Source organism: Dasypus novemcinctus, chromosome 18 (assembly GCF_030445035.2).
Source record: "Dasypus novemcinctus isolate mDasNov1 chromosome 18, mDasNov1.1.hap2, whole genome shotgun sequence".
In the NCBI taxonomy this organism is placed as follows: domain Eukaryota; kingdom Metazoa; phylum Chordata; class Mammalia; order Cingulata; family Dasypodidae; genus Dasypus; species Dasypus novemcinctus.
The window spans coordinates 23,700,839-23,716,834 of NC_080690.1; the positions used below are offsets into that span (position 1 = coordinate 23,700,839).

The window sequence follows — 15,996 nt, forward strand, 5'->3', positions numbered from 1 at the left end:
TCACTGACGCCCTGCACCAATGATCCTCCCCTGCCACAACCGTGACTCTTCTGTGATCCAAAACTTCTTCAAAAATGAAACCAACAAAATAACCAAAAAAACTTCAAAGGCAACGCATTTTGTGTTTTTTGTTTTCCAGCTTCTCATTTTCCTCTTACCCCTCTGACTGGTCAGTGTTGACAGCTCAGTGTCACCCACACTCTTGGTCTCCCAAGGTGGGGCCAGTCCCAGAGGCCCCGGGTCCTGGGCCCAGCTTCAGCCTTGCCCTGTGCACGTTCAGTAACTTTTGTTGAATGAAAAAAATAAAGTTTACATCCACTGAAGCTTTAAAATTTATTTAAAGAGATATTTTTTTCCCAAGCAAAGGTGGTCATTAGAATGGAAAAGAAAACTATCTTAGAAAGAAGGCAAGTAGACAGTGGAAACGTGTTTTGCCAGAAAATACACTGCCATTTCTGCCAGCGGGTTCCCCTGCAGGTCACTTCTTGGCTTTTTCCTTGTCTCCCTCCTTCGGCTTCTCTCCCTCCGGCCCCTTTTCTTTTGGTGGAGGAGGACTCAGCACGTTCTTTCTGGCCCTCTTGCCTTTGAAGTGCTTTCTTTGAAGACACATATCGATTAAAGGAAATAACCCAGCCACACCAGTGAGGATCTGAAAAACACAAGGATCTACATTACTTTGGCTCTCCATGCCAAGGCTGGCATGTTCCCTTCCTCGATTCTACTTTCATCGGTAGATGCTAGTTAACATGTCCTCATCCCCTTAAACTACCAGACCCAAGAGACTCTGAGTGTTGCCCCAGGTCCAGCCTTGGCTCCCTCGGCTCCCACTGCTTCATCTTTGCAGGCTGCCAGGGCGGGGCCCTGTGCCCTGCGATCAGCAGTTACAGGAAGAAGCCTTCGCTTGGCTGGCTCCCTCGACATCCTCTTTCTTTGACTTCTCTGCTGGAAACACCCACTTGGATTTACTTTTAATCTATACCTTGATCCCAAGATTTTGTAAAAAGAAGCCCTTTCCTTAGACTGGGAAAACACACACCCGTTCTCCAGAAGAGAGGAATTCAGAGCAAGCAAAGAACCTGGATGGAAAGACTCACCACAGCAATTAGGTAATTTAAATGGATGGTTTGTCGGCCGATCACAGCATAGGCGACAGCCCCCTCAAGGAACACAAAGGCACAAAGGTCATTGAGGAGGTCCTGAAAGCACGGGAGATGGAAGTCAGCTTAGACAAGCTGCCCAGCAGAGCTTCCACCAAAGGGACTGGTTTCCAAACTTCCACCTGGCGTGTGTGTGTGATTTATATTTATTTTAGAAAGATAAATATAACCAGGCTAGATGGACATACCTGTGGTCTCCCAGCTGTTCTCCTTTGAGGAAATTGAAAGCCCAGGATGCTCACCTGTCTTCAGGCTTCAGCCTGTGTGGTCACGGGCTCCCTCCCCTACCATCTCATCTGTGAAATCACACAGTTGGAGTCTTGTTATATATATTTTTCCCCCATTACTCATTAAAATAAATGTATAACTATCCAACTCAAAGATGTTCCTTGGGGGTCCTGTCCCACATCCTCTTTCTGCTCCAGGGCCAGCTCTCCGGAGCAGGGTGGGCTGCCTTGCTGACAACTTCCCCTCCACGCCCCTCTTTGCAAGGAGGCAGCCTCCACCTCCCCCATTCCCATGGGCTCGGTCTGGCCCTCACCACACTTGTTTTCTTGTCCTACTGACAATCCAGATGTTCCCAGGCTGGGCAGAAAGGGTGGCCTTCCACCCATCCTTCCCCTCCACTACTACCCACTGTCATGCCCTGGGCACAGCAAAACTTGAATTTAGAGTTGGCCAAACCATGGCCACAGCATGCCGGTGTCTTCCCCCATCACTTCTGGAGCAGGGCCATGCTGTGGGTGCACTCTTAGTGCCCGGGGGCCGCAGAGCATGGCCATGCCCACCCCTCCCCTTGGCCTCCGGGGAAGCTCTGTCCTGCTGGGAGTCCTTCCTCTTTGGCTTTCTTTTTTTCCTTTTTAGTATTTTGAATTTTGACACATTTCAAACTTACAGAAAATAATAGAACACTGCACCCCCACTCCCATCCTGCCAGATAAAACAGATGTTGAAGCCTTGTAATATTTCCTTCAGGTGTCTTGAAAAAAAAAAAAAAGTAAAATTTTCTAGCATGAACTACCATCCCAGCCTTCCATCCCTTTTCTAGTTCTTTGGGCCTCCCTGCCTCCCCTTTATTCTTTCCAGAGGCAACCACGAATCAGAAGTTGATGTGCAGCTTTCCCAAGTGTGTTATTTCCCTACATGTTATATATTCATAAACAAGATATATTTCATGTGTTTCAAAAATTTAAAAAAAGGTACCATACCTTCTAACATTTGCTTTTTAAATTTAGTAATGTTTTTGATATTTATCCATATTGAGAAACACAGATCTAATTCATTAATTTTGATTGATTTATTCTGCCACCATGAATAAACCAAACTAAGGTCAGTTAGGTTATTTTGTCCTTTTAACAAATTATTACAAATTCAGCTGCAATGAATACCCCGGTAGCTGCCCCTGAACACATCTTTTCTTTGGGTTGGGTATCATCAAGTTTCTCTTCAAAGTGCTTGTACCAATTATACCCCACTAGCAACATATAAGAGTTCCCATTTCCCAAGGCCTTGCCAATGCCTGGCTTCTCAGCCTCATTTATTTTTGCCAAATTGCCAAGTTGAAATGGTATCTCATTATTGTTTTAATATTCATGTTGATTACTAATGAAGATACATTTTAAAACATGCTTTAGGCATTTGGGTTTTATTGTCTATTTAAACCCCTTGTCCCATTTTTCTTTTTTTTTAAATTTATTTATTTCTCTCCCTCCCCCCCACCAACCCCGGTTGTCTGTTCTCTGTGTCTATTTGCTGCATCTTCTTTGTCCGCTTCAGTTGTTGTCAGCAGCATAGGAATCTGTGTTTCTTTTTGTTGCGTCATCTTGCTGTGTCATCTCTCCGTCTCTGCAGTGCCATTCTTGGGCAGGCTGCACTTTCTTTCACGCTGGGCGGCTCTCCTTACGGGGTGCACTCCTTACGCGTGCGGCTCCCCTACGCGGGGGACACCCCTGTGTGGCATGGCACTCCTTGCGTGCATCAGCACTGCGCATGGGCCAGCTCCACACAGGTCAAGGAGGCCCGGGGTTTGAACCGCGGATCTCTCCATGTGGTAGACGGACACCCTAACCACTGGGCCAAGTCCACCACCTGGCTATGTTATTTTCTGTTGTGAAGTTTTAATTACTTTTTTTTAGGAGGTCTGAGGATTGAACCCAGGACCTTGTTCATGGGAAGCACATGCTCAACCACTTGAGCTACATCCACTCCCTTTAATTTTAATGGTACAGGTTCTCTCACATATATGTATATGTATGTTAAAATTGATGAAATAGAAAAGAGCTATAGAGAGGATTAATAAAACCATCAAGACAAAAAGGGGAAGTAGATTTGGCCCAATGGATAGGGCATCCGCCTACCACAAAGGAGGTCCAAGGTTCATACCCAGGGCCTCCTGACCCGTGTGATGAGCTGGCCCACACGCAATGCTGATGCATGCAAGGAGTGCCATGCCACGCAGGGGTGTCACCCACATAGGGGAGCCCCATGCACAAGGAGTGCGCCCTGTAAGGAGAGCAGCCCCCTGAGAAAAAAGTGCAGCCTGCCCATGAATGGTGCCACACACACGGAGAGCTGGCCCAGCAAAATGACACAACAAAATGAGATGCAGATTCCGGGTGCCGCTGACAAGAATACAACAGAAGAACACACAGCGAATGGACACAGAAAGCAGACAACTGAGGGGAAGTGGGAGATGGGGAAGGGGAGAGAAATAAATAAAAAATAAATCTTAAAAAAAAAAAAGAGAGAAGGAATAAAAAAATAGTGTACCTATAAGAGATTTTAAAGACTACAGGAGAAAACATTAACTTTTTATGCCAATAAATATATTTCATAAAATAATTTCCTAGAAAAATACTATTTATAAAAATTGACTCAAAAAGAAACAGATTGTAAAAGAATTCGATGTTTTCATCTGATACTTTATTTCATATTTTCCCTCTCTTTTTTCCTTCTTCCTGTCTCCCTGCCTTCCATCCTTCCTTTTTTCCTTTTGTAGGGCTAGTTCCTCTTCCTTACTCTTCTTTCTTCTTACCTTTATATATATACCTATATATGAATTTTAGAATCACCTAGACCTAAGGGGGTAAACATTGTTATTTTTATGGTGATCATGTTCATTTTATATATTAACTTAGGGAGAATTAAAATCTTTATGAGGGTGGCGGACTTGGCCCAGTGGTTAGGGCATCTGTCTACCACATGGGAGGTCCACAGTTTAAACCCTGGGCCTCTTTGACCCATGTGGAGCTGGCCCACATGCAGTGCTGCTGCGCGCAAGGAGTACCCTGCTACACAGGGGTGTCCCCCGCGCAGGGGAGCCCCACGTGCAAGGAGTGCGCCCCGTAAGGAGAGCTACCCAGTGTGAAAGAAAGTGCAGCCTGCCCAGGAATGGCGCCGCCCACACGGAGAGCTAACACAACAAGATGACGCAACAAAAAGAAACACAGATTCCTGTGCTGCTGACAACAACAGAAGCGGACAAAGACGATGCAGCAAATAGACACAGAGAACAGACAACCGGGGTGGGGGGGAGGGGAGAGAAATAAATAAAAAATAAATTTTTAAAAAATTTAAAAAGTTTCTCTCCTTTCAAAAAAAAAAAAATCTTTATGATACTGAGTCTTCTTAACCAAGAGCGTGATATGTCTTTTCATTTGTTCAAATCTTCTTTTGAATCTTTGAGGAGTGTTTTTTAAGTTATATATATATTTGCACATTTTTTATTAAATCTATTCTAGGTATTTTATCTTTTTGTTGCTGTTGTAAATAGAGATTTCTTGTTTGTATGCATTAAAGCTCTTGGTTTCTATATAATCATTGTTAATTCCCTATCTACCCTACTGACTTTTCTGTGGCAGAGTTTTAATTTACTCTATTTCGTAGGTACATAATCATATCATTCGCAAATAGTAACAGTTTATTTTCTCCTTTCCTATTATTGTGTCTCAGTTTTCATTGTTATCCAATTGCCTTGGCTAATACCTCTACTTCAGTGTTAAAAAATAGTGGTGATAATGGGCATCTTTGTCTTGTTTTTTAACTTAGTGGAAATCCTTCTTTTATTTCCCCATTCAGCCTTATGCTGGCTTCTGGGTTGAGACACTTATTGTACTGGTTAGGAAAATATTCATAGATTCCTATTATTTTCTTAGTCAAGAATGCGTGTTGAATTTTCTTTTTTTATCCCCAGCCCCCTGGCCTTGCAGCATTTTGCTTGCTGTCTGCTCTGTGTCCATTTGCTGTACATTCTTCTGTGTCTATATTTATTTTTTTCCCATTCCCCTTGCGGCTTGCTTGCTGTCTGCTCTCTGTGTCCATTTGCTGCGGGCTCCTCTGTGTTCTAGCTCGTCCCCCTTCTTTTTGTTGTGTTACCTTGCTGAGTCGGCTGTCCGTGGCATCTGTGGGCTGGGTGGCGCTCCACAGAGTGCAGGTGAGCCTGCCTTCACATGGAGGCCCTGGGAAGCAAACCGAGGGCCTCCCATATGGTAGATGGGTGCTCATCTGATTGAGCCACAGCTGCTTCCCTGTGTGTTAAATTTGTCAATGTCTTTTCAGCATCCATAGATGGGATCATATGATATTTTTTCCTATACCTCTTTATGATTAGTTCTATTATTAGGTTTCCCATATTAAATCAACCTTGCGTTCTTGGAACAAATCCCACTTCGTCTTTTTTAAAAAATTTAATATATATTGCTTTATTTCTCTCCATTCCCTTGTTGTTTGAACTTGCTCTGTCTATTCATCTTCCTTGCTTCTTTAGGAGGCACTGGGAACTGAACCTGGGACCTCCAATGTGGGAGGAAGCCTCCTCCACTCCCTGCTTTGTTTTGTCTCTCATCATGTTTTCCTTCTTGTGTCTTTTATTGCATCAGCTTGCTATGCCTGCCCATAACGTCAGCTCACTGTCTTGCTTGTCTTCTTTAGGAGGCACTGGGAACTGAACCAAGGACCTCCCATGTGGTAGGCAGGGGCTTAATTGCTTAAGCTATATCTGGTTCCCACCACTTAGTCTTTTAATGCGCTTCAGTATTCTAATTGCTAATCTTTTATTTAGAATTTTTGCATCAAAATATATTTTGTGTGTGCGCATTCTTTGAAGTTTTGTTATCAGTATTATACTGGCTACTTTAAAATTTTAAAACATTTTGTCTATGCTCTGGAACAGTTTAAGTAAACTAAAAGTATTGAAATTATCTAGTTTTTAAAATGTTTGGTAGAATTTTCCCTTGAAATTATATGCTTAGATCATTTTTACAGAAAAGTTTTCTTAAACCTTCAAAGAACAGTAAATCCTCAGGAGACATAAAAGGTAATGATAGGGAAATGGACTTGGCCCAGTGGTTAGGGCACCCATCTACCACATGGGAGGTCCGTGGTTCAAACCCCGGGCCTCCTTGACCCGTGTGGAGCTGGCCCATGCGCAGTGCTGATGTGTGTAAGGAGTGCCCTGCCATGCAGGGGTGTCCCCGCGTAGGGGAGCCCCATGCGCAAGGAGTGCGCTCCAGAAGGAGAGCCACCCAGCGGGAAAGAAAGTGCAGCCTGCCCAGGAATGGCGCCGCCCACACTTCCCGTGTGCTGCTGACGACAACAGAAGCAGACAAAAGAAATGACGCAGCAAATAGACACAGAGAACAGACAACCGGGGGGAGGGAGGGAATTAAATAAATAAATAAATGTTTTAAAAAAAAGGTAATGATAAAATGGTTCATGGACACTGAATGTTAGATGACTTTTCATTTTCTTCTTGAGCCTTATCTGTACTTTTCATATATTCTAAAATGAACATGTACTACTTTTGTAAAGAGAATAACTTCAATAAATCAAAAATGTACACATACACACACAAAACAAAAACCAGTAAATCCCTACCTTATGCAAATTGTGCCAGGAAATAGAAGAAGAGGGAATGCTCTCTGACACATATTACATGGTTAGTGTGAAGTTGATCTTAAAATCAGACATTGTAAGAAAAATTAATTATAGGCCTGTCTTATTTGAATAAAGCTTTAAAAATCCACAATAAAATAAAATAAAAAATATATATGCAATACATTATGACTGAGCAGGATATGTCCCAGGAATACAGATGGTTTAGTCTTTGGAAATCCATTAATGTAATTAATTATATTTTATTTAATCACCTCAGAATTAAACTATTTGGTCATACTCAATGCCAATTTTAAGAAAAAAATTTCTTAGCAAAATAGCAATAAAGAGAACTTCCTCATCTTAATTGTAGGTATCTACCCAAACCTACAACAAATATTGTATTTCATGGTGAAACTTTAGAAGCATTCTTTAGGTGCTTCTATCCCCACTTCTATTTAACATTATGTTGGAGATTTTAGCCAGTACAATGTTACAAGAAAGACAAAATGTGTAGTAAGCATTGAGAAGGGGGAAAAACCAGGGGTGCTTACAGGTAATATGTTTCTGTATGTAGAAAATCCAAGAGAATCTACTGTCAAATTTCTAGAATTGCTTGTGTTCCAGAAGATTACCAGAGACAAAAAAAAAAAAAATCAATATTCCTAAACATCAGCCATCAAAAAAGAGAAAATGTAACTTTTAAAAGAAACTTTTTAAAACAGCAACAGAAACTACAAGGTGTCCAAGAATAAACTTATTGAAAGATGTATAAGACTTTAGAGAGTGATTATAAAGTTTTACCACAGACATGAAAATCTAAACAGATGGATACATATACCATGTGAACAGATGTGAAGAGTTACTATAATGAAAATAGTATTTCAATCCCAAATCAATCTATAAATTAAATGAAATTTCAGCCTAACAGGTTCCCCCGCCCCCCACAAATGGAACTTAACAAGGTATTTCTAAAATTCTTAGGGAAGAGTACAGGCCAAAATTAACCAAGATTGTTTGAAGAAGAAAAAGAATCACATGGGTGGACTTACCCAAGTAGGTATCAGATTTGCTATGAAGCTTTGGTATTGACTCAGGAATTCACAAAAAAACTAATAGAATGGAAAAGCAGACTGGGAAATAGGCACCCATATATATGGCAACTTGGTCTATGATGGAGTTGGTATTATAAAGCAGTTAAAAGGAATATTCAATAAATGATTCTGGGATTACTGGAGATAGTCTTTTTAGTCTTCTTTTCCAATAACTTGCATTTGAGATTTGACATTTATCTCCCAAAATTGTTTGAATTACCTTCTACATGTAGTATTTTCTTTTTTAAAAAAGATTTATTGTATTTATTCCTCTCTCCTTCCCCCTTGTTGTCTGCTGTGTCCATTCGCAGTGTGTTCTGAGTCCCCTTGCATTATCCTGCAGCACTGGGAAAGAGAGTCTCTTTTTGTTGTTGTTGCATCATCTTGCTGCTTGAGCTCTCCATATATGCAACGCCACTCCTGGGTGGGTTGCTCTTTTTTCACACAGGGCAGCTCTCCTTGCGGGGCACACTCCTTGTGCATGGAGGACCCCTATGTGGGGATGCCCCTGTGTGGCACGGCACTCCTTGCGTGCAGCAACAACACTGCGTGGGCCAGCTCACCATATGGGTCAGGAGACCCTGGGAAACGAACCCTGGACCCTCCATATGGTAGACGGACGCTCTATCAGTTGAGCCATGTCTGCTCAACTGTATTTTCAAATACTACACATAACTAGATTTCCATATGTTTAGGAGAAACATTAGATTTCTTCCCAAACATATGGGAATTTAGTTATATTTTTACTGATTTCTAATTGTATTGCATTAAAGTTCGAAAATCTAGTTTGTATGTTATCACTTCCTTGCTATTTGTGTTCCAAGTGTGCTTGAAAAGAATGCATAGCCAGTTACTGTTGGGTGTAGGGTTCTATATGTTCCATGTATGTCCAATGGATCCAGTTATCAACTATGGAGGGAGGGATGTTAAAATATCATGCTATGATTGCTATTGGCCAATTTTTCCTTATAATCAAGTCTATTTTTGCCTTTCACTTTCAACCTAATTTGTTTCTTTGCATCTAAAGTGAGACTTTTGTAAACAGGATATATTTAGGTCATTTTTTAAAATCCAGTCTGCCAATCTCTGCCTTTGATTGGAGAGTTTAATCCATTTGCATTTAAAATAATTATTGATAAGGAAGTATTTACTTCTGCCATTTTCCTATTTGTTTTCTCTATGTCTTACACCCTTTTTTTTTTTCAGGAGGCAGCAAATTATGAACTCAGGACCTTGTGTATGGGAAGCAAGCACTCAACCACTGAGCTACATCCACTCCCCAATGAGAGTTGGTTTTTTGTTTGTTTTTAGGAGGTACTAGGGATTGAACATGGGACCTCATACATGGGAAACAGGCACTCAACCACTTGAGCTAAATCTGCTCCCCTACACCATTTTTGTTCTTCACTTCCTCCATTACTGCCTTCTTTTGTGTTTGATTTTTTGTAGTATACCATTTAGATTACCTTTTCATTTCCTTTTGTGTATATATTTTAGATATTTTCTTAGTGGTTACCATGAAGATTACAATTAACATCCTAAATTTGTAACAATGTACTTTGAATTGATAGCAACTTAGCTTCAATAGCACATAAAAACTTTGTTCCTATACAGCTCCATATCTGCCTTTTATGTTGTTATTGTCACAAACTTCATCTTCATACATTTCATGCTCCTTAACATATTTTTATAATTATTTTATGTGCATTTGTCTATTAAATTACAAAGACAAAAAAGAGCTATAAACCAAAAAAAATAATAATATAAGGCTTTTATACCTATATAGTTACCTTTACCAATGTTTTTTATTTCTTTATATGGCTTTGAGTTACTCTTTAATGTTCTTTCATTTCAGTCTTTCATTTCCCTGCATTTCTTTCAGGGAAGGTCTACTAGTGACGAAATCCCTCGGCTTTTGTTTATCTGCAAATGTCTTGGTTTCTCCATTTTTGAAGGATAATTTTGCTGGATATAAAATTCTTGGCTGACAGGTGTTTGTTTGGTTTTCTTTCAGACTTTAAATATGCCATTCCACTACCTTCTGGCCTCCATGGTTTCACATGAGAAATTGGCTGTTAATCTTACTGAGGCTCTCTTGTATATGACTAGTTGCTTTCCTCACTACTGTCAAGAAACTTTTTTTTTTTTGGTCTTTGTCTTTTTACAGTCTGATTATAATGTGTCTTTGGAGTGTGTTAAGCATCTTGGATGTATAGATTCACATCTTTGGGAATGTTTTGGCCATTATCTCTTCAAATATTCTTTCTGCCCCCTTCTCTCCTTCTGGGATGCCCATTATGCATACATTATTATGTTTGATAGTGTCCCACAGATCTCTAGGCTCTGCTCACTCTTCTTCCCTGTTTTTTCTTCCTACTCCTCAGATTGCATAATCTCACTTGTCCTGTCTTTAATTTTGCTGATTCTTTCTTTAGTCTGCTGGAATCTGCTGTTGAACCACTGAACTGAATTTTTCATTTAAATTGTACTTTTCAGCTCCAGAATTTCTATTTGGTTCTATTTTATAATTTCTACCTTTTTACTGATATTTGTTCATTCATCATTTTCCTGGTTTCTTTCAGTTCTTCGATCATGGTTTCCTTTAGCTCTTTGGGAATTTTTAAGGCAATGACTTAAAGTCTTTGTCTAGCAAATCCAATGTCTAGGCTTCCTCAAGGACAGTTCATTTTTTCCCCCCTGTGAATAGGTCATCCTTTGTTTCTGTGCATGCCTTGTCATTCTTTCTTAAAAACTGGACATTTTGAATATTATAATATGGTAATATGGTATAAGATTCTTTTTCCTCCTCAGGGTTTGTTGTTGTTGCCTGTTGTGGGTTGTAGTTGTTTGTTGTTTAGTGACTTTTCTAAACTGTTTTTGTAAAGACTGTATTCTTCATTTTGCATGGCCACTGAAGTCTGCTCCCTTAGCTTAGTGGTTGATTAGTGATTTGACAAGAGATTTTCTTAAATGCCTGGAACCCAAAACCGAAACAAACTAAAACAAAAACTCTCCCAGTCTTTGCAGATTGGTTCTGTGTTGGAAAAGTCTTTCAACTCATAGCCAGCCTATTTACAACTCCGCCTTAGTTTTCACTTTTGCTTGTCTGGAGCCTAACAGTCAGAAGAAGCAAAAGCTTAGGCTCTTCTTGGGTCTTTTCTGAGCATACATCCAGCCCTGGGCATGTGCTTAGCCTTCTAGATATCCTGGTGTAAATCAGAGCTTTTCAAAGCTCTTAATGCCTCGCGTATTTTCCCCACTCCTTTCTTTCCCAGGCTTTTCAGTCTGTCTCCTGCTGTCTCTTCTGTTATCCCTTGCCCAAGGTGGATATGGTTAGTATATTTGCCTTTAAGCACTTTTGACAAATGCCACTGGGAGGTCAATTCAGTCCTGAGAAAGCGCCAAGGTTGGGAAAACAAAAACACGCCCTTGGGCCAATTCTTCAGGGAACCACCAGAAGGTCAAAATATACAAACACGATTCTTTGAAAACAAGGTCCATATTGTTTCCTCCTGCCGTAGCAAGTCACAACAGGAATGTGGGCTACCATGTGGGGAATGGGGGATGGTAGGAAGGTGAGTTAAAATACTACAACACTCTTACCAAAATTTAGCAGTTTTCTTCATTAAATATTTCCCTAGTTGTTTAAAGTTTATTAGCCTCCAAAGTTCCAAAAAAAATTGATTCTGATCTTTTTTTTTTTTTTTTTTTTTTGCCAGTTTAATTGTTGATTTAGTGGAGGGATGGAGTTTTGGAGTTTTGTTTTTCACCTTTCTCAGTAATGTCAGTCTCATTAAATCTGACAGGTTCCCAGTCATTATCATTTTGACTATTTCTTCTCCTCCATACTCTTATCTTCATCTGAAACTTCTATTGCATATATGGATTTTCTCATTTTATCTTCCTTGTTTCAATCTTTCACTTTGAAGATAACTCCTGTTATCTCTCAGTGCTATATTCTGAGTATTTTTCCACACCTGTTGGTTCATTAATTCTTTTTTTTTTTAAAGATTTATTTATTTATTTAATTTCCCCCCCTCCCCTGGTTGTCTGTTCTTGGTGTCTATTTGCTATGTCTTGTTTCTTTGTCCGCTTCTGTTTTCGTCAGCGGCACGGGAAGTGTGGGCGGCGCCATTCCTGGGCAGGCTGCTCTTTCTTTTCACGCTGGGCAGCTTTCCTCAAGGGCGCACTCGTTTGCGCGTGGGGCTCCCCCACGCGGGGGACACCCTTGCGTGGCACGGCACTCCTTGCGCGCATCAGCGCTGCGCATGGGCCAGCTCCACACGGGTCAAGGAGGCCCGGGGTTTGAACCGCGGACCTCCCATATGGTAGACGGACGCCCTAACCACTGGGCCGAAGTCCGTTTCCCCATTAATTCTCTCTTAACCTGAGTTGGATCTGCTTTCTAACCCATCTTTTGACATTTTTATTTCAATAACTATATTTTCGATTCTTGGATATTATACTTTATACTTTAAACATTATGTCTGTCCTGTTCTCATAATCTTACTCTTTTCTTAGGGCTCTTACTTATGTATTTAATAATTTGAAGTATATTTCTTACTATTTTCAGACAACTGTTCTATGGTTTCATATTTTCAGGGTTGTAATTTTCACATTTATAATGTTTGCTTATTCTTAGTCATGGAGGACTATTTTATTTTTGTGTTTTGTTTTTGAATAATAAACTTTATTTTTAGAGAAGTTTCAGGTTTACAGAAAAATTGCACATAAAGTACAGAGAGTTCTTATATGCCACCCTTCCCAAATGCAGTTTTCCCTATTATTAACATCTTATGTTGTATATATATTTGTTACAATTGATGAACCAATATTGATTACAAATTAGTAACTAAAGTCCATAGTTTACATTAGGGTTTACTCTGTGGGTATATAGTTCTTTGGGTTTTGACAAATGCATACTAACATGTAACCACCATCAGTGTCATACAGAATAGCACTGCTGCCCTTAATATGCCCTGTTCTCCACCTAGTCATTCCCCCAACCCCCATCCCTAACCCATGGCAACTAATTTTTTTTTTTTACTGACTCTATAGTTTTGCCTTTTCCACAACAACATACAGTTAGAATCATACAATATGTAGCCTTTTCCGTCTGGACTCTTTCACTCAGCAATATGTATTTGAGGTTCATCCATGTTTTTTCATGGCTTGATAGTTCATTTGGGATTATTTTTTTTTAATTAGGAGTTTTGCAGTTTTTAGCTACAAGTTCATTGTTTATGTTGCAAGGCTCCTCCCTCACTGCTCCCCCCCCCCCTTTTTTTCCCTGTAAGTCTGTTGGTTGTGATTTTGCACTTGTTTCTGCCAGGATAGCATCAGAATATTATCAGATTGGGACCAATTTTTATGCTAATTCCAAGGCATGAAGGTTTATAGAACAAGTAGTAAAAACTCAAACTCCAAACCTGTACAAAGAGCAGGTTCAAGGTTTCCGTTCTCAGAGAAGTCTCCCCCCGCCCCCCCCCCACTAAAAGCTCAGGCAGACATGAACATACTTTCTTGTTCCTTTATGTGGAGAAAGGAATGTCTTCTCTGCTCATCTTTTCCCTGAGTGTGCAGTCTTTCCAGGTCACTAGCCTTATGCAAGGTTCTCTGTTCTCAGCACACAAAAACACATTCTCTAGGTTTCCGGGACAATCTCACATGGGCTGTTCTCTTCCACTTTAGTGGGTTATGTGGTTGCTGGACCTGTCCCCCCAACCTCCACTCTACTTCTGGCACTTGTGCGTCTCATTTTTTTGGCCAGCTCAGCCATTCAGGTAGGGCAATCTTGGTTACTTTCCCCTGGGTAATGTGCAGGAGGAGGATTTTCAGATTTTTCCCTCCAATCTTGTTGGAAATCAAAGTACCCTTCTTAGTGTCTTAGTTGGGAATTTGTCCTCTGCCTGTCCCTTTCTAAGAGTCCTCATTTGGCTCTCTTCTCCTTTCTCCCTGTACTGGGGGGTCCTTACCTACCCCATAAGACCTATGGATCCCGGGAGGCAGGACAGAGTGTAATTAGGGGCTCAGATTCTATCTGCAAAGCTGAGTTTGAATCCCTTTTTTGCCACTTACTACCTGAGTGACTTGGGGAAAATTACTTGGCCACTAAGCCCTAGTTTCCTTATGTGTAAAGTGAGTGACACCGTGAACTGTGGCTCCTGAGGCACACTATGACCATGCAATGAACATGGGGCCTTAGGATCATCACCAACTGGCTGGAATGAGAATCAGGTGTGTGTGTGCTGTGATTAGGCAGGTGATGTGCAGGGATTTTGTCCATGTGTTCTCAGGCACGACATCAAGCGCTTTATAGTTAATCCACAGGAACAATTCTACAAGAGATTATTACTGTCCCTGGGGGACAGAGGAGGAAGCAATGGCTGGGAGCACTTCAGTACCTTGTCTAGCTCTGTCCCATTCCTCTGGACCACTGCTTTGAGCTGAACCTCCTTCTGGGATAAACATCCTTTATATTCACTGGAAACCTAAGGCTGCTTTAGAAATGATTTTTTAAATGTTTATTTTACCTGATTTATGGGGTGAAGAGACTTCCCAGGTGGTCTCCCCAGTCAGGTGTGAGCTGGCACACAAGCACCCCCACCCCCATGAGGGCAAATTGTCAGGCCCTCTGAGTTTGACCACTGGGTAGCTAGGAACTCCCACCACCCCCACCCACAGCTACTTCTGCCCAGCCCCCACGGAAAGATGCTGAGCACCAAAATGGGAGACGGGATGCCCCTCTCTGTTCAATCACTTCCCAAACGCCAAGACCCATGTGTGCATGTACACAGGCCAAGGGGCACTACCCCCACCTCCAACTTACAGAAATGGGCCACAGGATGAAGGGCATGTATCTATTGATGGCGAAGCTGTAAATGATGATGAAGAAGATGAAGATGGACAACTCCATGGTGATAATGAGCATTGGGATGGGGTGCACGCTGGTCCCGCTGAACAGTATCAGCGCCGCTATCAGGCAACCCTGCCACGAGACGGGCGCCTAAACCAGGGGCAAGGCGCTCTCACCGACTCCGGAGCCCCTCTGGAGACCCCCGGAGTCACTCCCCTGCCCCTGTCACTGGACCCCTGCCCAGAAACACCAGCCCAGCTCACCAAGCTCAGGAGCTTGACCTCGGCGTGCCCCATGATCCAGAATTCTTTATTGCTGTCCTTGAGTTCCCACCGGTACCGGCGACACCCTTTCCTCGTGCCCACTTCATCCTTAGGTTGTGGCGACTTTGTTACCTTCTGTTCCTTCTGCTCCTCCGGTTTGTCCCCCGGGGGCGCGGGTGGGGGCGCGCCTGCGGGCGGGGGTGGGGGTGCGGGTGCGCCGGCGGGCGGGGCCTTGGCCTTGCCTTTATCAGCCATAGCTGTGCCGCAGTCCTTAGCTTTTCAAGGCCTGTGCAACCTCTCCCGCTGTCCCCCGACAGGCCTGGCCTGCGAGAGAGCCTGGTGCCCACCGACCCGCTCAGATGCCGCCCTCAGCCAACCGCCCGGCGAACGCCAACGCCTGCGCTCTCTCGGCGCGCGCCCCGGCTCAGGTTCCACTTCCGCTCGGGCCCCACTTCCGCTCGGGCCCCACTTCCGCTCGGGCCCCACTTCTGCGCGGGGCCCCACCCGGTCTTACCGCGCCTGCCCGGCAGCCGCCAGGTCCTCCCATCCTCCCCACGGGGATTTCCGCCCGAACCCACTTCCGCGCGCCACACTTTGGCTCCATCTCTGCGCCGAGCTCCCCTCCGGGTCCTAGCGAGGCCTCGCGCGGTTGCCCCAGGACTGTAGCCGCAGCTCCCGCCTCCCGTACGGTCGGCGGTCGGACGGGCCCCGCGACGGAGCTGGATCCCGAGTCACTGCTCCCGGCAGGCCTCCTG

The 15,996-nt window shown here is 42.7% G+C and overlaps 1 protein-coding gene across 1 annotated transcript; it reads right to left on the bottom strand.

Moving 5' to 3' along the window:
- Window positions 1-319: 319 nt before the first annotated feature.
- CMTM2 (CKLF like MARVEL transmembrane domain containing 2) lies at window positions 320-15,674 on the bottom strand. The gene is made up of 4 exons (XM_004460927.4): window positions 15,242-15,674; window positions 14,952-15,110; window positions 1,095-1,196; window positions 320-649 (listed from the first exon to the last, which is right to left on the bottom strand). The coding sequence occupies exons 1-4, from the start codon at window positions 15,494-15,496 to the stop codon at window positions 479-481; spliced, it is 687 nt and encodes a 228-aa protein (XP_004460984.1). The 5' UTR covers window positions 15,497-15,674; the 3' UTR covers window positions 320-478.
- Window positions 15,675-15,996: the final 322 nt, after the last annotated feature.